Below are 24,103 nucleotides of genomic sequence, written 5' to 3'. Positions count from 1 at the left end.
GCGCCGAGCCGGCACCCGGAGCGCGGGCGGGCCCGGGTAACGGCCGGACCCCGCGCCCGGTACCGAGCGGAGGCGGCCGGCGGCGCGCGAGGGGCGCCAGGGGTCGCGGCTGGGCTGGTCCGAGAGCCGCGGAGGGACCCTCGGGCCGGTGCGCGGGGCCGCAGGGCCGACGGCAGCCCTCGGGACGTGGCGGAGCCTGACCCTCTCTCGGAGCGAAGGTATCTCACCTGAGGCCTGCGAAGAGCACGGCCGCGGAGCTCGCTTGAAACCGCGGGAGAGAGCCCATTCGCGCTTCTAGCCCACCGTCCAATCGCAGAGCGACTCGCGCCGACTGACAGGCACCGCGGACCAATCACTGGCGCCTGCGAGCCGGAACCGAGAAGCCCGCCCTAACGGTTGCTAGGGACGCAACACCGGCCACCCCTACGGCGCCTCGGAGGAGCCAAAAGAGATGGGCGCACCGCCATCCCCGCCAGGCAGACGCTCTTTCCTCCTGCCTCGGAATCAAGACGGGTGAGCAGCGCGAAGCGCGCCTCTCGGCGGCCTCGTCCTGGAGACGGGAGGCACGGGACGGCTCCGAGGGGCGGACGAGGGCTGCAGCACATGCACTGGGCTGGGAACGGCCGGCGAGCGGAGCACAGCTGGCGCCGCGCACCTGCCTGCCTTGCGCTGAGCGTCCAGAGCAGGCGGCCGCTCGCACGGGGTCAATCCGCGCCGGGACGCCGGGAAAGGTGCCGCTCTTGCCTCTCGGCCCATTGTCCAGACGCGGCTAACGAGGCTCGCAGAGCCGGGGATGCAGGTGGAACCTGCCCACACCTTGCCACCCACGGAGAGATCCGCCCGGCCCGCGGTCGCCCCACGGCTCCGAGGTCGGGACAGTGACCTGAGCCAACCCGCGAGCCCAGAACGCCTCTCCCCTCCGCTTCGACGCCCTCTCCGTCCGCCCGCCGCCGCGTCTCCGAGCGTCCTGCGCCGGCACCCCTGGCCCAGCTTCCAGAACTTGGCAGCGGGAGGCGAGGCGGGCGGCCTCGCGAAAGAACTACAGCTCCCGTGAGGCGCTGGGCCCGCGCAGGCGCGTCCGGGGCCCAGGCCCCTGTGCCGGGATTCCATTGGCTGGGCCGGCTCGGAGCCGGGATCCTGATTGGCTGAGGGGCTGAGGAAACGATTCCGGAAAGGGGAAGAGCAGCCAACATGGCGGCGGAACGCGGCGCGGGGCAGCAACAGTCGCAGGAGATGATGGAGGGTGAGCGGCCCTCGGGGGCGGCGGGCAACGGGCGGGCCCTGACCCTTGCGGGAGGGAAACTCAGCGTCCCGCTCCCAGCCACCGCCGCGTGGCCCCCTGACAGCTGCCAGCCGGACCCAGGGGCGCGGGGGAGGCTCCAGACTCGCGAGAGCCCCGGCCCGGGGGCGGCATCGCCCGGGAGGGACCCAGAACTGAGACGGGCGGCAGCGGCGCGAGCCCAGGCCCGGGGGTGGGGCCGAGTGGGACGCGGTGGCTCCGAAGCCCGGCTGGAGCCTCGCCCCGAACCTCTGAGATTGACAGGCGAGGAAGCGGGGGAGCGGTCCTCCGTCAGCTGACGAGGAGACGGAGCTCGGCCCGGGGACCTCCCGGAGTCTGCTCACTGGTTCACGTGGCAGCGATAGAGAAGGGTCCGTCCCCTCTTGAAAGCCAGTGGACTGTGGTGAAGGGGTGTCGAGGAGCAGAGGAATAAAAGGGTTGAGTTATAGAAGGCGGTGCCTGTTTTCAGGGCTGTCATAGTTTTGAAAATACAGTTCAACTTTCTTCCTCCTTTTCAATTTGTTAGAAAAAAATTGTATCTACGTGTATGTATATATCATACATACACATGTTGATATGTGCTTATGTACATGCATACGCAGTTACACATACACACACATTCACATACACTTACCCCCAGCTGGGAGTCAGTCGTGTCCTGGAGTGCTTACATGCTTTGGGCTCCCCTGGTTTGTTGAGGGGTACAGACCTCCCAGAAGAGCAGTCACTGTCTCATGTGAAAAGTGCTAGGGAGGAGCTGGAGGTGGGTGGTGCAGAGAAGAGCTGGCATGTTTGGGAGTGGTGACGGCTGCGCACCCAAGGCCAGCTCTGAGCTGTGGACCTTGCAGGATAACTGGAAGTCAACCAGGTGGGGGATAGGGTTAGGGAAAAGATCAAAGGTCACCCAGACAAAGGAAACTGCACAGTCTTAGGCAAAAGGGTGTGAAGGAGAGTTTGACCAAGGGTGACAGTCACACGTGATGAGGGTGGGAAGTGGCCAGTGAGGCTGGCCAGAGAAGGTTGCAGGTGGAGGGTGGAGGGGATATTAAAGGTCTCAGACTTTGATACGCTTGAATCTTTGTAAGAAGTGCCTCTTCCCCTGTCCCTCTTCCCCTGTCCCTCTTCCCTTATCCCTCTTCCCCTCTCCCTATTCCCTTATCCCTCTTCCCCTATCCCTCTTCAGCTGTTTCCGTGTCTTAGCAAATGGCAAATACAAAAGCCAGGCTTTTCTCACCCACTCCCGCCCATGTCCTGTTAGTCAAGGAGCTCTGACACCTCTACTTTTTAATGTCTTCAAATCTTCAGTACTTCCTCCATTCTCACTGCCAGCACCTAACTCAGACATTCGCCTTCTCTGGGCTGCTCACCACCCCGTCACCCCCCAACGCCCCACTCACTTTCCGCATGCTGGTCTGCCGTCCCGTGCTCCAGGCCCTCTCTGCTGCTCTCGGGTTTCACTGTGGCTGCCCTTCATTAGCTAAGCCCCTCCTAACCTCTTCCCACTCCTCTCCTCTCCCTGGAGTTCTCTTAGGGAGAACTTTATTTCCTTAAGCCTGGACCACAGAGTGCCCATGCTTGGTGATAACTAATTTGTCAATTATCTACTGCGTGTCATGCACATGCTAACTGCGCTTGTGCCTCTACATGTGAGGAGACTGAGGCTTTGAAAAGGAATGATTTGCCAAAGCTGTGTCTCTGGGGGCGAGATGCAAACTCAGGAAGAGCTGTTGGCATCACAGAAATACTTTTGGAGTCAAAGATCAGAATCTCTGTCAATGGAGAATAGATGAAACAGGGCAAGACAAGTCACAGAGGGACCAGTCAGGCAGCAGGGCGGGAGCCCAGGTCCAAGGTAGTAAGTAGGAACTGAGCTAAGGCGGTTGCTGGGACAGGGAAGAAGGAGTGAATCTGGATGTTTTGGAGGTAGATTTTGTAAGGACTTGTTTTATACAGCAATCCTTTCCTGGGTGCTACTTTGCTAGGCACAGCCAGAAATACCAGGAGGAACCAGAACTTTCTTTCCCTCAAAGAGCACATCCCTTTATAGATAAGCCATAGTCAGGAAAGAGTACTTTCAGTATGGTTGATAATTCCAAGTAATGTCATTGCCTCACATCTTCCAGTCAGTCTTCCAAAAGAGATCATGAAAAAAAGTAAGAAAAAGAAAAGTGATTTGACAACCTTGCTAAAGAAGTTTTACCTGCCACATTTAATCATTGCTTTACTCATTAATTCAGAAAATATTTATTAAAAAAATTTGTTTGCCACCTTTAAAAGCTTGGAGTTGGTAGCACTCTGCCCAGTGACTTTTCCTTGGGTAGTCGGCACTGTTGGCTGTATTCTGGTTTTTCACTGGTGCCCCTGCCAGTCTGGTGCGAGTTAGTCTTGATTCCTTTCAGAACATGGGCCTGTGACCTGGGCTGGTTTTCTTGGCCAAATGGGAAGTGGAGCATGGATGAAGGTATGTGGCTGGAGGGGTCACAGTGGTCCCCTCTGAGGAGGACATCCAGCCAAAAGTGAGAGTCATTCAAGAGGTGCCTCACTATGTGGAACCGTTAGTGCATCTGACCACAGATGATCCCAAGGCTTTCAGAACACTTGGCCATTCGTCACAAGTTCATTGAGGGCAGGAAGAGTGTGTTATTCTCCTAAATATCCACATGGCCCCCGTGCTCTGCTCTCTCCACCCCAGATCTCCTGCCACGGTTTGCCTCATACGGGACAGGGACATGGGAGACACTTAGGTGTTCCTTGAACTAGATTCAACAGACATTTCCGAATGGTCTCTTTGACTCACAGCTGGGTGCAAATCTGTCACGTGTTCCCCAAATAGTCACATAAAGTGGCTGTGGATTCTTACTGCTGTGTGGGTTCAGTTGACAGGCGGGTCGAATCCGAAGAGTCGGGTGATGAAGAAGGGAGGAAGCTTGATGGCAGCGGTGTGACAGACCTCAGCAGACAGAGCCTGAAGGATGGGGAGGAGAAGGGGGACGAGGACCCAGAAGGTACCAGGCCGGCTCCCTCAGGGGTGCTGGCTGTGTTGTATGTGGTCTGTCCGTGGGGTCTGGGGGTTATGTCAGTCCTGGGAAGGGCTGCGGTGCTCCTTAGGGACCCTCCGGGGGCCGGGGGCAGGGGTGTGCTGTCTGGGAGAGGCGTGCTCTGAGACGCCCCCTCCGTGGGCCAACTCGTTATGGCACTTGCAAGAAGGACGTGGTTTCTGCTAATTCCCCTGACGGCAAATGCTGCTGCTGATGTTGGTACCAGGAGGCCATCTGGGACAGAACCAGAGAATTGTTGTATTAACCATATGTTCAGCAAGCAAGATTTGAGGTAAACACTGTGGCTGGTTCCTGTGTTTCTGTGTCCTACCAGAGCAACAGAAACTTCGACTGTCTTGGAGAAGCCGTTCTGAACGCTGCGTCACCGTTTCTATAGGCTGGGGACTGACTTCTGAAGTCTCCAGATGTTAGGAAATCATTTTATGTGGAAAATGAGCCCATAGCTTCCAATGGTTGTTGGGTTTTTTTGTTTTTGTTTTTGTGGGGTTTTTTTTGTGTCTTTGTTTGTTTTTAAGAGACAGGGTCACCCTCCATTGCCCAGGAGGAGGGCAGTGGCATGATCACAGCTCACGGAAGCCTTGAACCCCTGGGCTCAAGTGATCCCCTGCCTCAGCCTCCCAAGCAGCTGGGACCAGGGTGCATGACACCACGCCCAGTGTCTCCTGTTGTTTTAGTGAATAACGACAACAAAATAAATTTAGAGTTAAGAAAAGTAATTTCTCAGCCCATAATTATGGTTTTTTGCTCTCCTCAACAATGGCGCAAGCCTTTTGGTTTGTTTGCTTAAAAAATCAATTTATATTGAAAAGAATGAGAGAAACCATGAATACAGAAACATGTCCAAGATATGTTATTAGATTAAAAAAAGAAGTTTCTAAATAGTATGCATATTAAAATCTTGCTTTTAGCTAAAAAAATGAATATGTAGTTTTACTTGCCTAAGAAAGAAAATACATCAAACTGTTGCTCAGGGTCTTTGGAATAGCTGGTTTGAGAAGGACCTATAGGTTCTACATTTTCTAGATTTTATACAAGGTATGGATAATCATGCATTACCCTTATAAAAATTAAATTTATAAAAAAAAAAAAGCTGATTTTTAAAATCATGTTGTGCACTCTCTGCCAGCAAAGATGATGGTAACTATGGCAACTTAATTTTAAGGCAAAAGAAGATTACCACAAAAGTACCAGCCACATTTACTTTGGAACTTCAGAGTCGGTATTCTGGAAGTGACGTGGGTGGAGCAGAGTGCATGGGAGTGATGGATGGAAGTATCGTTGTCGTCCGACTTGGTCACGCACAGCAGGAGTGCGGGGCTGCGCTGTCCTCAGACATGTGCTGCGGAGATGTCGGGTTTCTGGGGGGACAGAGCTGGCAGAGCGCTGCCGTGCGCTGCCTTTTCCGGGCTCGCGGCACAGTCAGCGATGCTGTCGTGAGGGATAATTGTGACGACGCTGTAACGTGTTAGCGATGACAACTGTGAGACTCGCTATGGCTCGCCCAAGGGCACACGGTGACGAGACAGACTGGCTGGCCTGGCGCCCGGCTCGTCTGAGTCCAGGGTTCCTTCCCCCAGCTGGCTGGCTGACTGTGAGTTCTCTGGGTTCCTCCCCCCAGCTGGCTGGCTGACTGTGAGTTCTCTGGGTTCCTCCCCCCAGCTGGCTGGCTGACTGTGAGTTCTCTGGGTTCCTCCCCCCAGCTGGCTGGCTGACTGTGAGTTCTCTGGGTTCCTTCCCCCAGCTGGCTGGCTGACTGTGAGTTCTCTGGGTTCCTCCCCCCAGCTGGCTGGCTGACTGTGAGTTCTCTAGGTTCCTCCCTCCAGCTGACTGGCTGACTGTGAGTTCTCTAGGTTCCTCCCCCCAGCTGGCTGGCTGACTGTGAGTTCTCTAGGTTCCTCCCCCCAGCTGGCTGGCTGACTGTGAGTTCTCTAGGTTCCTCCCCCCAGCTGGCTGGCTGACTGTGAGTTCTCTAGGGTCCTCCCTCCAGCTGACTGGCTGACTGTGAGTTCTCTAGGTTCCTTCCCCCAGCTGGCTGGCTGACTGTGAGTTCTCTAGGTTCCTTCCCCCAGCTGGCTGGCTGACTGTGAGTTCTCTGGGAACATGCATTTCTAGTCCTTAGAGAAACCAGGACTTGCTCTTCCCTGTATTTAAGTCTTAAGTTCAAATAAAACAAATTTAAACATGTTAACTGTCACCTTCTACTTATTTTCCCATATTTTTAAAATATGATGAATACATAAGGCATTCAGAGGCTATTCTAGGCTGGTAGCCTTGCCTGAGGGGTCAGCTAACATTCTGAGTGTGGGGGCCAGCGCTGCGCTTGATCCATTACAGATGGGACCCCATTAGAGCATGACCGTGTGTCGAGGAGCTGGGGACAGCCCAGTTTCTACCTGCGAGCCCAGCATGACCGTCTGTGATGCCCATTTTACTCTCAAAGTGTCCTGGTTTGGACACGAAGTGACCTGGGCAGCCCACCTTACTCGTAGTGCCTCTTCCAGTGCAACTTCCTGAGCTTGTGAACGTTGGGTTTATGCTGTCTTTGGGGGCATTTGGGTACATCTCTTGGTTTTTCCCAGTTCCTTTTATTTAATTCTTAGACTGGTTGGTGTCCTACAAAGTTAAAGTTAAATAAACTATAGTAAGCCTCATATTTTTTAACTAGCCGCAGTTGCTCATTATAGGAAAGGCATAGTGACAGGACAGTGAAGTGAATCCAGCTGTATGGGACCATCCCTTTAAGCCGCCCCCATGCCACGCGCTCCCCTCTGGCCTCCAGTCGAGGAGCCAGGCTGACCGCTCGTCTTGGAAGGAGCCAGCCGTGGGCCTGAGGCCCAGGACTGAGCTCCCCTGCAGCGCCGCGTGCAGATGTGGTCCAGGGAGGGAGGGGCGGCATGAGCTCAGGTGAGACGGGAACAGTGACAGGCCGTCTGCAGGAAATACAGTCGAGAGTATCCTGGTGCCATAATCAGTGTCCAGACGGGAGCAACACTACAAGATGAGCAGCCTGTTTCATCCAACAAAAAGTTGCAAGAGAAATGCCATTCAGTCGAAATACATCACCTTATTCGGACCTTAATTCAAGCAAACTAGGGAAAGAATTGAGAAGATGGTTGAGGAAATGTGAACAGTGACTGATGTCTGGTGACATTAAGGAATTACTGTTGCTCTTGAAGTTTTAAGGAGTGTGCGTGTCTGCATGCACATGGTATGTGCGTTTGTGAGCGCGTCTGCCACGTGTGTCTTAGTCCTTCCCAGCACGTGAGCTTCAGCAAGTTCCAATGCGATGGAGAGGAAGGGCCGCCCTCACAGCCGCCCCCAGCCGCCCAGCCCAGCGAAGCCGGCTCTCTGGGGTGGAGAAATCCAAATGAGTTTCTCAGCTGGAATTAGTTCACCTGCCTTCCAATTGAGACATGTGTTTAAATTATTCAGTGAGGCTCTTTGATCCTGTCTGCTGAGCTGTGCTTCATTTCATATTGCTCTTTGCAGAGAGAGGCATTTGTAGGTGCCGGGCCACCCTCCAAACCAATAAGAGGCACGTCCTGGAACATCTGATGGGTCACATCAGTGCCCAGCGTGATCCGTATTCAAATAGCCTGACTTACTGCCACCAACTAAAAGGGAAAGAAGGTGGTAAGGGCCGGCTGCTGCCAGCCGCACCACCCGAGGGCTGCCTGCCCTCCTTTCTGCCAACAGCCTTAGACTACATGTCCTTTCCTGGGAAGTTCAGAGGTGCAGACGGAAGTTTGGAGACCTTTGCCAATAGCTGAATTCAGGAAACTCAGGATATTTAAAAGTCACCGTTGTTGAAGCAGGGTTTGACCCTCCCACGCCCTCCAGGGCCTTGCTGTACCATCTGGGTGGGTCTTTCTCCTCGGGTTTGAGTTGGCTCCACGAGCCAAGCTTCTCCAGACCTCAGCGGGGAGGCGGTTCTTTACAGAAGCCTGGGGCCACCACCTCCTCTAAATGAGGTTCTGAATGGACTTCTCTTTTTCTTTGCGTTTTTTCAGAACATGAGCTGCCTGTGGACATGGAAACTATCAACCTGGACAGAGATGCAGAGGTAATGCTGCCTGCTTGGCCCAGCCTCGGGCTGTGGTGTGGACCACCCTGACCATCGGGTTGTCTTGTACGAAGGTGCCAGATTAGTAAATGATTTCCCTAGAGAGATTGCCTAGCCTCCGTTAGCTGGGTCGGATTCCTATGTTCTTGTTATTTTTAATACAAGTTATCGAAATCCCATTTCTGTTTAACCAGTGGGGCCTTGTGTGGCAGGTCATAAATGGTGTGGCTCTGATGACTGCGTTGTCCACTGTCTGGAAAGCAGTGTGCCCGTGGACAGTGGGAGGGCGGAGCCCCACGCGGTGTGACAGCTGGCTGCTGGGCCTCCTGCCCACAGTGCGTCTCTGGTGCTGACGGGATAAGGCTGCAGGCCCCAGGCCACAGACCACGGACCGATACCCGTCCATGGTGGCCTGTTAGGAACCGGGCCTCACAGCAGGGGGCGAGCAGCGTGGAGCAAGTGAAGCTTCATCTGTATTTATAGCCGCTCCCCGTTGTTCAGATAATCGCATAAGCCCCGCCTCCTGTCAGATCAGTGGCACTAGATTCTCACAGGAGCGAGGACCCTACTGTAAACTGCGCCTGCAGGGACCGAGGCTGTGGCTCCTTACGAGAACCTAACCCTGATGACCTCAGGTGGGGCTGAGGTGGTGATGCCAGCGCTGGGGAGCGGCTGCAAATGCAGATTGTCATCAGCAGAGAGGTCTGACTGCACAGGACATGCGATGCACTTGACTCTTCCCAAACCACCCCCACCCCACCCCAGGCCGTGGAAAAACTGTCTTCTACAAAACCGGTCCCTAGTGCCAAAGGTTGGGGACCGCTGGGATAGGGTGTTTATCCCTGGAGCCTGGGCATGTGCTTTGCGTTCCTGGGAGCTGGGAGTGAGAGAAAGCTGTCAGACACCAGTCGTGTTGAGGGTCAGTGTTACATAAAACTAACGTGTTGAGGGTCAGTGTTACATAAAACTAATGTGTTGTGGGTCAGTGTTACATAAAACTAACGTGTTGAGGGTCAGTGTTACATAAAACTAATGTGTTGTGGGTCAGTGTTACATAAAACTAACGTGTTGAGGGTCAGTGTTACATAAAACTAACGTAAAGAGCCTCTGGCAACACCCTGCCACTGTCCTCCTGCTGCGGCTCCATCCTGGTGCAGCTCCACCTCCCTCACCCCTCCCCGCCTCCCTCACCCCCTCCCCGCCCCTCCCCGCCTCCCTCACCCCTCCCCACCTCTGCCCACCCACCGCACCTCCACTGGTAGCTCCGTGATAGGAAACGGGTCTCTGGGCACTTCGCTGCAGCTGAGCGAGATTTCTTCTTTGTTTCAGGATGTTGATCTGAATCACTATCGCATTGGGAAGATTGAAGGGTTTGAGGTTCTGAAGAAAGTGAAGGTGAGAGGGACACTGGGCTTGCCTTGCTGTGACTTGGCAGCACCCACCTGGGGTGTGGACAAATCCATAACCAGGAAATCAGTCCTGAGGTGCAGGCCTTGTCCCGTCCTGCGGAAGGCCCTGAGCTGCCGCTGGGTCTGGGCAGGTGTCCTTATCCTGACACGGTGGGTGTGAGCTTGGGGGCGGCCCTGGAGCTCAGGCCGCAGACGGAGGCAGGTCTGAGCCTGCACTCGGTTAAGCACTCGCCAGGTCTCCCCGTCCTTAATGGACCTCAGTGAAATGGGATTCTCAGAATGGAGTCTGCTAAGGGTTCTTCTGTTCTGCCAGCAAATGCCACACACGCCCAACCCCAGACGGACGTAGGTCAGCAGGGCGGGGCCTGCCTCCAGCCTCAGGTGGGGTGGGCAGTGCTCGCTAGCACCCCCCTCCCCTGGCTCTCGGAGGTCAGCACCCCTCTAGAAAACAGCAGAATAAAAGCACGTCTTTCCACCAGGACGGCCTGTCCTGGGTCCTCCAGTAACAGCTGGCGCTTTCTTGTGGCCTCCCCCTTGCCTACGTCAATTGTCCTTTCCCGTCCCCCAGACTCTCTGCCTCCGTCAAAATTTAATTAAATGCATTGAGAATCTGGAGGAGCTACAGAATCTTCGAGAACTGGATCTTTACGACAACCAGATCAAGAAGATTGAGAATCTGGAGGCGCTGACAGAGCTGGAGTGAGTCCTGAAGCCCGAGCAGACCAGGGTGCGGGGAGGTGGGGAGACGGCCGGATGGGCGCACCCAGCCTTCCCAGAGCCAACCCTGCCTGGCCCTTGGCCTGGGCAAGGCCACCTCTGCCACGGGGTCCTGCCCTGTAACTGGCTCCCAGGTCCCTGCCTGCCCGTGTGCAGGGTTCCAGGAGGGCACGGCACCTTTGTGCGTGTCACCAGCAGGCTGGGCCGTGTGGACTTGCAAGATGAACCTTTACTGGGGAGGCTGCAGCGGGGACTCCTGGCCAGTCTCCACTCAGGGATGGTGCCGGAATTAGGTAGAGGGGAAGGTGAATCCATGATTTCCTCTTTTGCCATTTGAACTTTTTTTTTTTTGAGACAGCATCTGGCTCTGTTGCCCAGGCTAGAGTGCCGTGGCGTCAGCCTAGCTCACAGCAACCTCAAACTCCTGGGCTTAAGCGATCCTCCTGCCTCAGCCTCCCGAGTAGCTGGGACTACAGGCATGTGCCACCATGCCCGGCTAATTTTTTCTATATATATTTTTAGCTGTCCATATAATTTCTTTCTATTTTTAGTAGAGACAGGGTCTCGCTCTTGCTCAGGCTGGTCTCGAACTCCTGACCTCTAGCAATCCTCCCACCTCAGCCTCCCAAAGTGCTAGGATTACGGGCATGTGCCACTTTGCCCGGCCTTGAACTTTTTTTTTTTTTTTTGAGACAGAGTCTCACTTTGTTGCCCGGGCTAGAGTGAGTGCCGTGGCGTCAGCCTAGCTCACAGCAACCTCAGACTCCTGGGCTTAAGCGATCCTACTGCCTCAGCCTCCCGAGTAGCTGGGACTACAGGCATCCGCCACCATGCCCGGCTAATTTTTCCTATATATATATTTTTAGTTGTCCAGATAATTTATTTCTATTTTTAGTAGAGACGGGGTCTCGCTCAGGCTGGTCTCGAACTCCTGACCTCGAGCGATCCACCCGCCACTGCCTCCCAGAGGGCTAGGATTACAGGCGTGAGCCACCGCGCCCGGCCCTTTTTTTTTTTAAATAAAGGAATAAATGAGATTAATTTTAGGAGTCAGGTCCTAGACAAAACTTTGCCCGGGCTTCTGCCACTTTGCTGCTTGTTGATTTTTGTTTGTTTTGTTTTTAATTCAATACTTCTCGGATCCCTTCTGTGTGCAGAGCCTGGTGTTGGGTCCTGCCGTAGACACAGCTGTAAATGAAACGTGGTTTCTGCCTCAAATACGGCGCTGGGAGCCAGGGCACCAGGCGGCTGTAGGCTGCACGCCCCCCTCCCCGGGCTCCTGGGCATGTGATCCCCTGGGGACTGCAGCCCCCTGGGTGGGGATGTCACCTCTGAGTTAGCTAAATTCTATGCAGCGTGTGCTCATTTTTTTAAAAAAAAGTTTTGCTTATTCCCAGGGTTCTAGATATTTCTTTTAATCTGTTGAGAAACATTGAAGGGCTTGACAAGTTGACACGACTGAAGAAACTCTTCTTGGTCAACAATAAAATCAATAAAATTGAGAACTTAAGCAACTTACACCAACTGCAGATGCTGGAGCTGGGATCCAACCGCATCCGGGTAGGTGCAGACGCACGAACCGGCGTCCTCGTGCTGCGTGTGGACAGATGGACGCGTGTGGATGTGTGGTTGGCTTTTGTTTTCTGACGGTGCTGTGATTTCTTTCATAAACCAGGAAATTATTCTTTTAAGAAAAAGTGCTAAGTGGAAGTCAGCGCTAGTAAGAACACGTGCCCAAGCTGAGCGGCCTGGCCTTGGTTCTGCACACAGATTTCAGCGGCCCTTCGTCTAAACCGCGGCCCAGCACAGGCCATGCCGGCTGTGCTTCGCCCGGGCTGAACCCGCCCACCCGGGGCACCTTGCTCTGGAACGCGCTCGCGGTGGTTTTCTCCAGAGGAAGCTCCGCAAAGCGGTCCGTGCCAGGGGCTTTCGAAGGTGTCTCGCTGCCGAGACACCCGGAGCACAGTGCCGGCTTGTCCCCTCCTCCCTGTACAGCTCTGTGCCCCTGGGACGCATCCCCAGCGGGGTTAGGTCTGTTGTGCAGGATCCACTGGACGTTGGAACCGTGGGGCAGAATGGAAATAGGAGACTCCTAAGACGTGACACGGGGTTCTGTAGGAGGAGCAGGAGCAGGTCCTTCGCCAGCTGACCCATACCTGGTGTCAAGAGTCTCTGGCATCTGCGGGGGAGCCTGGAGGGGCATTACTGAAGGGCTGGCGTTGGGTAGGTCTGCTGGGCGGAGAGCAGCGTGGCTCCCGCGGGCAGGGACGGGGGCCTCCGTCAGCCAGAATACCCCACGGGCCCCACACCCGGCTCCTGCTCGGGGTCGCGGCACTGAGCCTGTGTTCCCGCAGCCTGGTTTGGCAGCTCAGGCAAGTGTCTCCAGGCACGTCCACCTGCACCCCGTGTTTTTGCGCCCTCCGCTCGGCTGCTGGAGGGGCTACAGCACACGGTGGCCAGTGCCGCTGGGCCCTTGGGAGCCTGGGCAGGTGCAAACCACGGGAGGCAGCTTTGGCGAGAGTCTCTCGATGGCTATTGTTAGAGATCTCGTGGCCACAAATAGCGAGGCAGCACATGTAAAACTAGAGAGCAGCCCAGATGCCAGCATTTTACCAGGGCCGTCACTATGGAATGCTCCAGGAGAACTGTGGCCCATCACAAATTGAGACAGGCCACAGCCTGTGAGCAGGCCCTGCCCCGCCCCGGGGCCGAGGCCTGCTGTGACCATGAGATGAGAGCCCCTCCGTGCTGGCTGGAGTCCCCACCCTGCTAGCGCGTGCTTGGCCTGCTTGTTTTGTGTCTGCGGAAATGTCTAAAGAATAACTTGTGCTGAGAGAGAGGTGAGCTAAGAGGAGGGAAACTGAAGTCAGTAAAGAGCCGTTAACCCGCTGCACACAAGGCAGCTGCGAAGACCAGGCGGGATGGCGTTGTCCCTGCCTGCGGCAGGGGTGTGGCCGTGTGGAGGGGCGTGTGTTCGCGGCCTGTGTTCACGGCAGGGAGCCGAGCAGGAGGGGCAGCGAGCCACGGAATGAGGGCGCCCACCTCTCGAGTCCCGAGTGGGCATTCCAGGGTCTTAAAGACGGGTGAGAACTTCCGGCATCTCAACCCCGTGGAGACAGCTCGCGGGAGTGGGTTTGGCGGGTGCTGTGTGGAGCTGCACAGTGACGTGTCAGCTCAGGCTCGGGCTGGAAGGTGCTGAGAAATGTGCCGGCCCGCAGGTCTCCACTCTACGCCGCGGAGCCCCAGAGCCCTGGAAACCTGAGCGTTAGGAAGGAGCCTGAGAGACAGAGCCTTGGACTGTCCACCCTTTTTCTTGCTTTTCTTTTCATACTGTACGATTTCACTGGGAAGTTTCCAGAGCAGATGAGTAACTTGCCTGACACTGCAGAGCTAACACCCAGACACCTCTGTCCCCTGCCCGGCACGTGCCCCCTGCCCGGCACAGCTCCGGGGCCGTGCAGCACTGACCGCCCCTCTGTCCTCACAGGCAATTGAGAACATCGACGCGTTGACCAACCTGGAGAGTTTGTTTCTGGGGAAAAACAAAATTACCAAACTTCAGAACCTGGATGCACTTGCCAACCTGACAGTTCTCAGCATGCAGGTACGGGTCCTCCTGAGCTCAGGTGCCACAGACCGACACGTGCACACACACTGAGGTAGAAGTTCATTCTTTTTTTTTTTTTTTTTTCTGAGACGGGGTCTTGCTAACAACTCACTGTAGCCTCGGGCTCAAGCGATCCTCCTGCCTCAGCCTCCCCAGTAGCTGGGACTACAGGCATGCGCCACAACGCCTGGCCAATTTTTTTCATTTTATTTTTGTGTTTTTAGAGATTGGGTCTCACTATATTGCCCAGGCACGTTTTGAACTCCCAGGCTAAAGCGATCCTCCTGCCTCAGCCTCCCAGGTGCTAGGATTACAGGCTAGACCCACCCCCGCTGGAGGTTGGACTAAAATTTCATTCTTCAAGGGTCATATTCCTTTTCCCTAATCGTCCTAGATGGTTTGAGCCAAGGGGGGCTTCTTCAGAAGGCTGAGCCTGCCCAGTCTCACCTGATCCCGGAAGCTAAGCGTGGCCAGGCTGGTCAGTGCTTGGGTGGGGGAAGATCAAGCTTGTTCCGAATCCCCCTAACATGCTGGGCTCGATGACCGAGCAGTTCCCTCCCCATCGTCCAGAGAACAAAGCCCTGCCGGACATCTGTGTTTGCGCATCAGGATGCGCTTGAGTTTGCCTGCGCTCACGGTACCATTTTCACTGGAAGCAAATTAGTGGAATCAGAGCCTTGAGGCAAGATAGGGACAGGGCCTGGCGTGGGGGTCCCCGACTGACCGTGAGGGGCGTGTGGAAGCGGCGTCACTCCTGGTGAGGCAGACGTTCCACAGGCTTCTGTAAAAAGCCTCATTTGAGTTGCAATAATAGTGAGAGAAATAAGAATTAATTTACTTTTAAAGTATTGGGCAATTCTGACATTTTAAAATTATTAATTGAATTCAGGTAAACCTTGCCCACATACATCTAAAAAATGTTCTTTACATAAAAAACCTGTTAATTCCCGCGTGTGAATTTTAGCCCAGCACAGCAGATGCAAGACTCTGATCCGCTTTTTCCCTCTACACAACTCTCATTCTAGCACATTGTAAGTGAAATGCCCTAGTCTTAGAATTCTTCAGGATGATGAGAAACCTCATTTCCTGAAAGCCATTGTCACACTTGTCCCGTGTGGTTCTTGCAGAGCAACCGGCTGACCAAGATCGAGGGGCTGCAGAGCCTGGTGAACCTGCGGGAGCTCTACCTCAGCCACAACGGCATCGAGGTCATCGAGGGCCTGGAGAACAACGTAAGGCCCCCTGGGCTGTGCGGGCTGGGTGGGCCACGGGCACTGGGCAGGGCCGGCGGCTGGTGTTGGGCAGACCCACTCAGAGAGGTTTCTCAGAGAGGCCTCCCGGTCGTGAGAACCGGGAGCCTCGGGCTGGGGGGCGCAGGACACGTGTGCCTTGAAGGGCTGACACTTTATGCAGAATCGTGAGGAATTTCAGCACAGGCCTCCGATGGGGCAGGATCACTGCGAGTCCACCCTGTGCTGTAGGCATTTGGGAAGATTTGAAAAAAACAAACCTTACCTGCCCGTAGATGGCCCTGTGCCACCAAGGGCCGCTGGCATAGCACCTGCCCTTTCCTTCTCCCCTCCAGGCCCCCGAACCCCCCGCCCTGCCCCCGGCTGCGTCAGCCACCACTGCCTGCCCACAGGGGCACCGGGGCTCTCAGCCCTGCCCCTTCCCCTCAGCCTCCTCCCCTCCCTGGGCCTGGGCCCCAGCTCCTCCCTCCTCTTAGCGCCCACCCGCAGCTGCCTGCAGCTCAGCCTGCTTTTGCTCAGCACAATATTCAAGACAAATAAAAGACTTTTTCTCATTCAATTTTACTGGGGTTTTTTTTTTCTGTTTTGTTTAATTGCCAGCAAATGTAACCAGATTGGTCATTTTTGTTATTGTAGACAGAGCTTTAATCTCATTAAAGCTTCCTTTGGCTTCTGTGTCTCAGCCCCAGGGCCTGGTTGCCATTAGTGATGTTGTTTTGCAGGAAAAACCACATTTTGAATTCATTTCACCAACATCTACATAAAATTTTGGAACAATTAGAATTTGCCTGTGGAAAGTTGAGTCACCTTCCTCCGACTTCGCAGATAATTAGAAGTTTACAAACCAGCGTATATGCTTTGCATTCCCAGGGGAGCAGTGATAAGTTGGGGCGTCTCTGAAAGGTGGGACCACGGTTGTGGCTGGAGCTGGGGGCTGTGCGGAGGGCCTGAGGGTGCGTGCCCCCCCAGAGCCCACACTCGGGCCCCTGTGCCCCCTGCCCTGCAGTCACCCGCAGGTGCCCTCACGTCCCCTGGGGGCAGGCCCTGCGCTGGGGCTCACCTGAGCAGGGGGTCCCCAGGCGGATGAGGGGGAGGAGGAGCTCAGACCTGCGCCAGTCGGGGTACCACACCGGGATCTCCGTTAAACAGCTCCTTGGGCCTCTGAAACAAAACAGAAAAAAAACTGCACTAAGAGATAGTCAAGGTCAAATGTGACAGTCTTTACTCTTGGATTTTCTTTAACTAGAGATCAAACAGATACTTCCTTTTAGGTTTTATCTCTTAATACATCTGGAATTTATTTTTGTGGTGGGAGGTAAGAAAGTAAGCGAACCTTTTCCCACGTGGCCAATGTGCTGTCCCAGCGACACCTGGCTTGTTCTGGAGTTGGCGTTCTTGCCCAGCCAGCTCCCTGGCTGATTTCTGGGGCAGTGTTGTGACCTCTGGGCTGCCTGCTTGCCCCACCCTGTCCCATTGCCTTTTTCTGTTTTTCTTTTAAGCAACTCCTGCTGTTTTGCTTTCAGATGCACTTTTAAAGCATTGGCCAGCTCCCCGAGAACAACCTGACAGAGTGTGGCCTGCGTGGCTGCACCCCCACGCTCAGAGGCCAGGGGACAGCCCCAGCCGCTGCAGCCCCCGCCGGGTCTCGGCCCTGGTGCCGCCTTGGCCCTCGGACTCCACGAGCCCAAACCCTGCTGTGCGTTGCAGACACCTTATCGCAGTCTCGGGTCTGCACACCTGATGGCCTCAGCCCCCTGCCACCACGCTGCGAGTCCCCAGGCTGCCCACAGCCCTGTCCCCCTCACAGCTCCCCTGAGGCCCTTTCTGTCCTGGACCCCAGCCCCCCCCCCCAGCACACTGGAGGGCTCAGGACTCTGCGTGGCCGGGCGCCTGGGTGACAGGGTGTGACGGGGCTGCCTCGCAGCAGGCGGGCCCAGCCTTGCGGGAGGGACGTCGGGGAGTCTGCAGCTCGCTGGAGAGCGGGGCCATGTGCTGCGTCTGGCTGGGCTAGTGTGTGCACCCGGCTTGTGCCCGGGGGCAGGCAGGGCCCTGGCGGAGCTGTGAGGCCCCGGCCACAGCGCTTTGCCGTCAGCAGAGCTGCTGGCTGGTGCTTCTGTGTGCTTTCATGGTTCTTGGTTTTTTTAATTTTGAGACATTTTTAACTTTCCCTTAAAACTGGGGAGGATTTGGACTCAGAATACCAGGAATGCAGAAGATAGAAGAGAATTCTCAAACGGGGCAGGGAGGGGGATGAGGGCAGAGAGGAAGGGAGTGAACTCTCAGCTGGCTTATAAACGTTTCCTGTTGAGTTTAGAAAAACCTGCCAGCTGGTTTGGTTAAACATACCGTAGCAAGCAGTGTAGCTTTAATAGGTGTAATTTTCATTACAAAATTATTCTTCTGTTAAATATTGAAACTCTTTAAGCTTTAAAAAAAACATTACCCAGGCTTAGCTGATGTGTATTGGAAAGTACAATACACATGTATGGTTGTTTTTCAAGTAGAAGGCCATAAAAACACAATGTTGTCCCCTGGGGGGCTGTGTGCTCCCCACTGCAGGCGCTTGCTGTCCCCGGGCCCTGTCCTCGGTCCCTGAGCACCTGGTCACCTCCTGCTCCCTCAGCCACGAGCTCCAGGCAGCTCAAGACTCCCCCGCAGGGCCCAGGCCTCCCCTCTCTGCACCTGTGTCCCGGCGGCCTCTTCCCAGGTGGCCGCGCAGGCTCGGGCCTGGCTACCTCGAGCCTCCACTGTGTGCCTAGGCGGCTCCTTACCCCGCCCCGAAGCCCCAGGTGTCTCATCCCTAAACGGAGGCAGGAATTCTGTTTTGAGGGTTACTTGGTATCATGCATGTCCTCGTGATAAGCACAAAATAAATGTTACTGTAGTTGTCACCCTGTCTTCAAAGCCCATCTCAGAGCCCCAGGGCCACTCTGTTCTTCCCAGGGCCTGCAATGTCACTGGGTGCTCATGGGACAGGGCTGGAGTGTGGTGCAGTCTCGAGTCCCATGGCCACGCAGCTTGAGCAGGTGGCTGTGCAGGCCGGGGTGGAAACCCTAGCCCAGGGAGGCTGCAGGAAGTGGGCAGTGGCATCGCCCTCCTCGGCACACCCTGTCCTGGGAAGCAGAGACACGCACGGTCACGCAGTCACTGAACTGAGGTAATCCAGGAAACATTTTCTCTCCTTATTTTAGAACAAACTCACGATGTTGGACATTGCATCAAATAGAATCAAAAAGATTGAAAATGTCAGCCATCTAACAGAGCTCCAGGAATTCTGGGTAAGTTCCGTACACGCTGGGGTTGATGCCACTTTGACTAACCTGTCCCACTGTGTAAAATGCGTGAACAGATACACGGGTCTCCAGTCCCGCAGCCGTGACGCTGAGTGAGCAGGCAGCGGCGAGGTGTGGGCTGGGCGTCTGACGGGTTGCGTGGCGTTGTCCGCGGCCGGCAGAGGGGAGAGGCGGGGGGGCTGCCGAGGGGCCGGGGCTCTCGGGGCAGGTTACCAGAGAGGAAGCCGCAGCCCCAGCGGTCAGCAGAACTGGCCCAGGGGCTGCAGGCCCCGTGGCGAGTCCGGGGGTCACACGGTACCTGGAGACCCTGGAGCTCCGGCCTGCCAGCGTGGACAGGGACCCACAGAACCGCAGCAGGGCCTCACAGAGCCTGCGGCCACACGCCCACGGGACCAAGCAGATCTGCCAGAGCAAAACTTTTTAAAGGAGGACCACAGAATTCAGACTCAGTGTGACATCCACAGTACCCAGTAATAAAATACCACCAGCTAGTCAAAGAAGCAGGAAAGCGTGGCCCGTACAAGGAGAAAAGTGCCAGTGGAAACAGTGGTGGCTGTCGCTGACAGGTGCCCACTGGTCCCACCTCCTGCAGTCACACCTGTGTGAGCCCTTCCCCACGCAGGCTGGGCTGGCGCACGTCTTGCCCGCGGGGTGCAGCAGAAAGGGGAGTTTCACTTGCGTGGCTGCTGTCTGTCCTCTGCGCTCCCGCTCACTCTCCGGAATCCTGCGCGTCATGTGGAGTAAGAGATGTTTCCTCTGCTGCCAGCAGCACACCAGGTGCATGTCCCCTCCAGTGAAGTGTCACATAGATTTTCAAAAAATGAATGATTTTGATAGTCTACCAGTTGTTTATGATATGTATCTTAGGAATTCTACGTATCTGTTTTGTTTAAAATGTACTTGAGTTTAGGGTAATAAATGTAAGTTTTCCATACAAATATCAGCCAAGAAACCACTGTCATGGGAAATAGGTGCATCTGTGTGTGCGTGCAGAATGCAGAACCCAGTATGCACAAAACCTAAGTTTGGGTCTCAGACGCCGAGACAGTCTCCTAGGAAAGTGACGACCAGGAAAGTGTCCCTGCAGATTCCGGCAGTGGGTTCAGGCAGGGTCATCGACAGACTGGGCAAAGATTGGAGAGCTGGTGTGTGCGCAGGGGCCCAAGTATCATGCCGTGGAGAACTTGCTGATTGCAGAGAGGAAACGTGTCCCCAGAGTCATCTGGGGTCACCAGCTTGACCTGCGTGATCGGACTCCGCATCCCTGGCCGTGGGCGGCTCGTGTGCCTCATCCGTGCGGAGCACTCGCTGGCGGCGTTTCGCCTGCGCCCGCCAAGCACCAGGCGCAAGTTCGAGTTCTCAGGACGAGCGAGCTGGAGGAACGAGCCGGACGACAGCGCAGGAAGCGGCAGAGGAACCCGAGTGAGGCGCTTTGTAAGACAGTGAATCCAGATTTCTTCAAAAAGACATTTTACTTTTAAAAAAATGTGAGAAGGAGGTGGAAATGTTCAAGATTAAAAGAGACTAAAAATTGTATCTTCTGGGGAGACACGTTTTAGGAAAAGGAACGAATCTGCACACCCAAGTCACGCTCCTTTGCATCCCAACGTGAAGAGCTTAGAGAGACAAATGCCATTTCCCATCAGCGAGCGCGACAGCCCCGCCCCAGCCTGGCGCTCGGGCTCCTGCGACGCCATGGAGACAACACAGGGGATGTGTTTTAGTTCCACTTTGGGAAAATACAAAGATAAGAACCTCTGAAAATTACCAGCATCAAAGACATCACTTACCACGTGCCATTGGTGGTGAGTGGAATTCCCAATTTCGTATTTACTGAACGCTGAGGAAACCTGCTCCGAGATCCACCGTGTGATGGGAAATCCCAGATCACCCAGACCTGGAGGTACAGAGGTGACGCGCCCTGTGGACTGGTGGGACAGTGGTTCCGGGATGCACTGGGATGTGAGTGACAGGAAGCACATGGGGTGGGACAGCGACAGGCACGGATAGAGCCGTGTGCACTGAAGGGGAAGAGGAGGTGACAGAGCTGTCACACCCCCTGCACCAGAGCTGCCAGCCCACGTCAGCCACCAGTGATGTGAGGAAAAGATTTTTAGGTAGACTGCTACAAAAAATCTTATTTCTTCCAAAGAGTGTGATATTGCCACTTGTATTAAATGAGTGCTTTTTTTTGTTATAAAATGTGTGAGTTGTGTGCAGCATCATTTTAGTGACACTCGCTTGAAGGGGCTCTAGTAACTGACACCTGCTAGTCCCAGGCCTGGCAGAGAGAGCGCCCCACCGTGATCCCAGCTTCACTCCATGGTCTCGTCCCGAGCACGCGTGCCCCACCGTGATCCCAGCTTCGCTCCGTGGTCTCGTCCCGAGCACACGTGCCCCACCGTGATCCCAGCTTCGCTCCGTGCTCTTGTCCCGAGCACGCGTGCCCCACCGTGATCCCAGCTTCGCTCCGTGCTCTTGTCCCGAGCACGCGTGCCCCACTGTGATCCCAGCTTCGCTCCGTGCTCTCGTGCCGAGCACGCGTGCCCCACCGTGATCCCAGCTTCGCTCCGTGGTCTTGTCCCGAGCACACGTGCCCCACCGTGATCCCAGCTTCGCTCCGTGCTCTCGTGCCGAGCACGCGTGCCCCACTGTGATCCCAGCTTCGCTCCGTGCTCTCGTGCCGAGCACGCATGCCCCACTGTGATCCCAGCTTCGCTCCGTGCTCTCGTGCCGAGCACGCGTGCCCCACCGTGATCCCAGCTTCACTCCGTGCTCTCGTCCCCAGCATGTTTGAAAAGAGAGAACTTCCCGCCAAAGGCAGGTCCCCTCCGGGCAGGTGTGGCAGACTCTCGCCTGCTTGGACCTCCGAGTCCCACCTGTCACACCTGTGTGCCCCTGGCACCTGCCGTGGCGGGATCTTCAGGCTGCTGACACCAGCAGCAGGGACACCTCGTGGGAGGAACTGCGGAGGGGATTTGCAGGAGTCGCGAGTTTTGGGCGGAGCAGCCTCCGACCTGCCGACTCCAGCGCAGGGCCCGGAACTGGCCTGTGGGAGGCGCGGGCGGCGCTGCCCCATCACCCGCCACGGCGGCAGACACGGCCCACGCGGGACGCTGCTGGAGGGTGGCCAGGGCGTATCAAGAGGTGACAGAAAGTGTCCTGAGGTGCCAGGGAAGACGCGACACCAAACCGCGCCGTCTTGCGTGGGAAGGACGAGGGCCCCTCCGTGGCCTCCCAGAGTCGGGGTTCGTGGGGTGTGAGGTCAGGCGGTCCGGCCCTAAGGGCTCTTCTCACGTGTGTGCGTGTGCGTGTGTCCTCCCAGATGAACGACAACCTGCTGGAGAGCTGGAGCGACCTGGACGAGCTGAAGGGCGCGCGCGGCCTGGAGACCGTGTACCTGGAACGCAACCCGCTGCAGAGGGACCCGCAGTACCGGCGCAAGGTCATGCTGGCCCTGCCCTCCGTGCGGCAGATCGACGCCACCTTCGTCAGGTTCTGAATCCTCGTCCTCACCTGGTCCCTCTGAAAGAACTGCCCAGCCACGGTTTTTTAATCCACCTGTTGCTCCTGAAGTCGTCACTCTGCCAGCAGTCACAGACCCGATGGCAATAAACAGGCTCCGACAGCAGCTACTGTGCATGATGCCGCTCGCCGTCCTGAGATGCGTGACTATTAAATCTTGCCACAGTCTCCTGGTCAACCGTGCGGTTATTGCCGTTGTGGGGAGAGCGCGGTGCGCCGTTCCCTTTCTCCTGCTCTCCAGGGGGTCTCAGGAAACGGGGCTTTGGGAGCTGCGAGGACGCCCCCATGCTGCCGGGGGGTGGGTATCTGGGGCCCCCAGGAGGCCCCCGAGCCCGAGTTCGCAGGGTTGAAGTGGTCGTGTCTGTGACAGCCGGGTCTTCACGTCTGTTAGACCAGTTTTGCCAATTTTGAAAAAGTTACGTAGGTTCAGAAAAGAACGTGGGTAGATGCTGCAGCCCGTGTGCTGTGGCCCTCAGAGCTCTCCACGCGTGCTGCCAGCCACGGCCCCGGCCCCTGGTGGGCGCAGGCGCAGCGTGCGGAGGGGAAGCTCCGAGCGCGTCTCCGCAAAGACATCCTCCAGAGATCTGACCTCTTGACCACTTGTGACGCAGCCTCCCGTCCAAACCCTCGCACTGTTTCGGCCTTTTTAATATAAAGTTCACATTGACAGACACCTGGGTCCGGACTTAATGCCACAAGGGCGTTGTCCTCTCTCAGGTCCCCTCCACAGAATGAGAACTGAAGCCTGTGGCCACCAGGGCCCTTTCCACGTCCAGGATCCTAGAGCAGCACCGTCCGGCGTGGGAGCCACTCAGTGCCACACGTGGCTGTTCGGTTCAAATTTAAATTCATTAAAACAAAATTTAAAAGTCCGTTCCTTGGTCGCACTCGCCACCCTCTGGGGGCCGAGTCGCCAGGGCGTGTTACTTGCAACCTGCCTTCCCTCAACCCGGCAGGCCCCACACAGCCCCCGGGTGGCCCGGTGCTGGAGCCCTACACGTGGACTGCCACCACCAATCACGCCACCAAATATATTCCCAGACGTACAAAAGCTGACAGACGAGCTTAGCCAAGTGACGCTGGCAGAGCAGATCCCTGGCCGGCTGCTCCCGGCACCTGGAACCCAGCAAGACACCTGTGCTGCTCGAGGCTGTTTCCTTCCTTCCCTCCTTTCCCACAAAACACGGCTTGAAAAGCATCCACAGACCCAGAACCGTCTGAAGTAAGGACGGGACGGTGTCCCCAGGGGAGACCCCTTTACATCCTGTGCAGCACAAGTCCCTCACCGGGCTCCGCCGCAGCCCGTCCCGAAGGTCTGGAGCAGAGAGCCCGGGGCCACCGAGCCACTCTGCCACCAGGAGCAGAGGGCCAGGAGCCCCTGGGAGCGGACGTCGTCCTGGGATGCCCTTTGCCGGTGACTGGCCGGAGCAGGAGTGCGCAGGTGCATCAGGTCGGGGAAACGCCCTCCGAGCGCCCCCAGGATTGGCCTGAAGCCACCGTGTCAATGCCACCCGCAGGGCCTGCCGGGCCACACCCCTGCTGGCTCCTCCCTCCTTCCCAGTTTCCTTGTTCTGGTCCCGGCACAGGAAGCCAGGTCAGGGTCTGGGCAGGTGCCCCAGGCCCAGGGCACGAGGCACCGCTGCAGCCAGGCCTGCCGGGGACCTACCGCTGTTCCAGGGCCCAGCGCAGGAGACGTCAGGGGCTCCCTGGCAGTGCCAGGCCTCAGGCTGCTGGGAGAGGCTGTGGGGCCAAGAGGACGAGGGTCTGCCCAGAGGGATTTCAGCGGGGGGAAGATGGCCCTGGGGAACAGGCTGCTGAGCTGGGGGCTCCCCGGCGGCGCCGTGCAGAGGGAGGGCATGTGGGCAGTGGCTCCGGGGGGACAGGCCGAGCACCAGGGAGGA

General features: G+C 56.3%; 1 protein-coding gene and 1 long non-coding RNA gene across 3 annotated transcripts; one reads left to right on the top strand and one right to left on the bottom strand.

Annotated features, from left to right (window-relative positions):
* The first annotated feature begins 432 nt into the window (after window positions 1-432).
* On the top strand, window positions 433-22,370 carry PPP1R7 (protein phosphatase 1 regulatory subunit 7). Of its 2 annotated transcripts, XM_045559891.1 has the most exons (10): window positions 438-1,243; window positions 4,156-4,284; window positions 8,349-8,401; window positions 9,731-9,796; window positions 10,379-10,509; window positions 11,925-12,087; window positions 14,015-14,131; window positions 15,262-15,366; window positions 18,576-18,662; window positions 22,003-22,370. In XM_045559891.1, the coding sequence occupies exons 1-10, from the start codon at window positions 1,192-1,194 to the stop codon at window positions 22,177-22,179; spliced, it is 1,080 nt and encodes a 359-aa protein (XP_045415847.1). In that variant the 5' UTR covers window positions 438-1,191; the 3' UTR covers window positions 22,180-22,370. The 2 variants fall into 2 exon arrangements, with proteins under 2 accessions (XP_045415848.1, XP_045415847.1); XM_045559892.1 differs by lacking the exons at window positions 18,576-18,662; window positions 22,003-22,370 and adding an exon at window positions 15,720-15,943 and having other exon boundaries at window positions 433-1,243.
* Window positions 15,960-16,759, bottom strand: LOC123643948. The gene is made up of 3 exons (XR_006736960.1): window positions 16,718-16,759; window positions 16,445-16,545; window positions 15,960-16,140 (listed from the first exon to the last, which is right to left on the bottom strand). It is a non-coding gene; the product is annotated as an uncharacterized LOC123643948 (long non-coding RNA).
* Window positions 22,371-24,103: the final 1,733 nt, after the last annotated feature.

This window comes from Lemur catta, chromosome 8 (assembly GCF_020740605.2).
Source record: "Lemur catta isolate mLemCat1 chromosome 8, mLemCat1.pri, whole genome shotgun sequence".
In the NCBI taxonomy this organism is placed as follows: domain Eukaryota; kingdom Metazoa; phylum Chordata; class Mammalia; order Primates; family Lemuridae; genus Lemur; species Lemur catta.
Note: the sequence above shows the minus strand (reverse complement) of the source record. Positions and strands in the feature narration are given on the sequence as shown.

Coding starts and splice junctions, on each gene's coding strand:
- PPP1R7 (XM_045559891.1), top strand. CDS start 1,192: ATGGCGGCGGAACGCGGCGCGGGGCAGCAACAGTCGCAGGAGATGATG. Junction 1,244..4,155: donor GTCGCAGGAGATGATGGAGG/GTGAGCGGCCCT, acceptor GTGTGGGTTCAG/TTGACAGGCGGGTCGAATCC. Junction 12,088..14,014: donor TGGGATCCAACCGCATCCGG/GTAGGTGCAGAC, acceptor CTGTCCTCACAG/GCAATTGAGAACATCGACGC.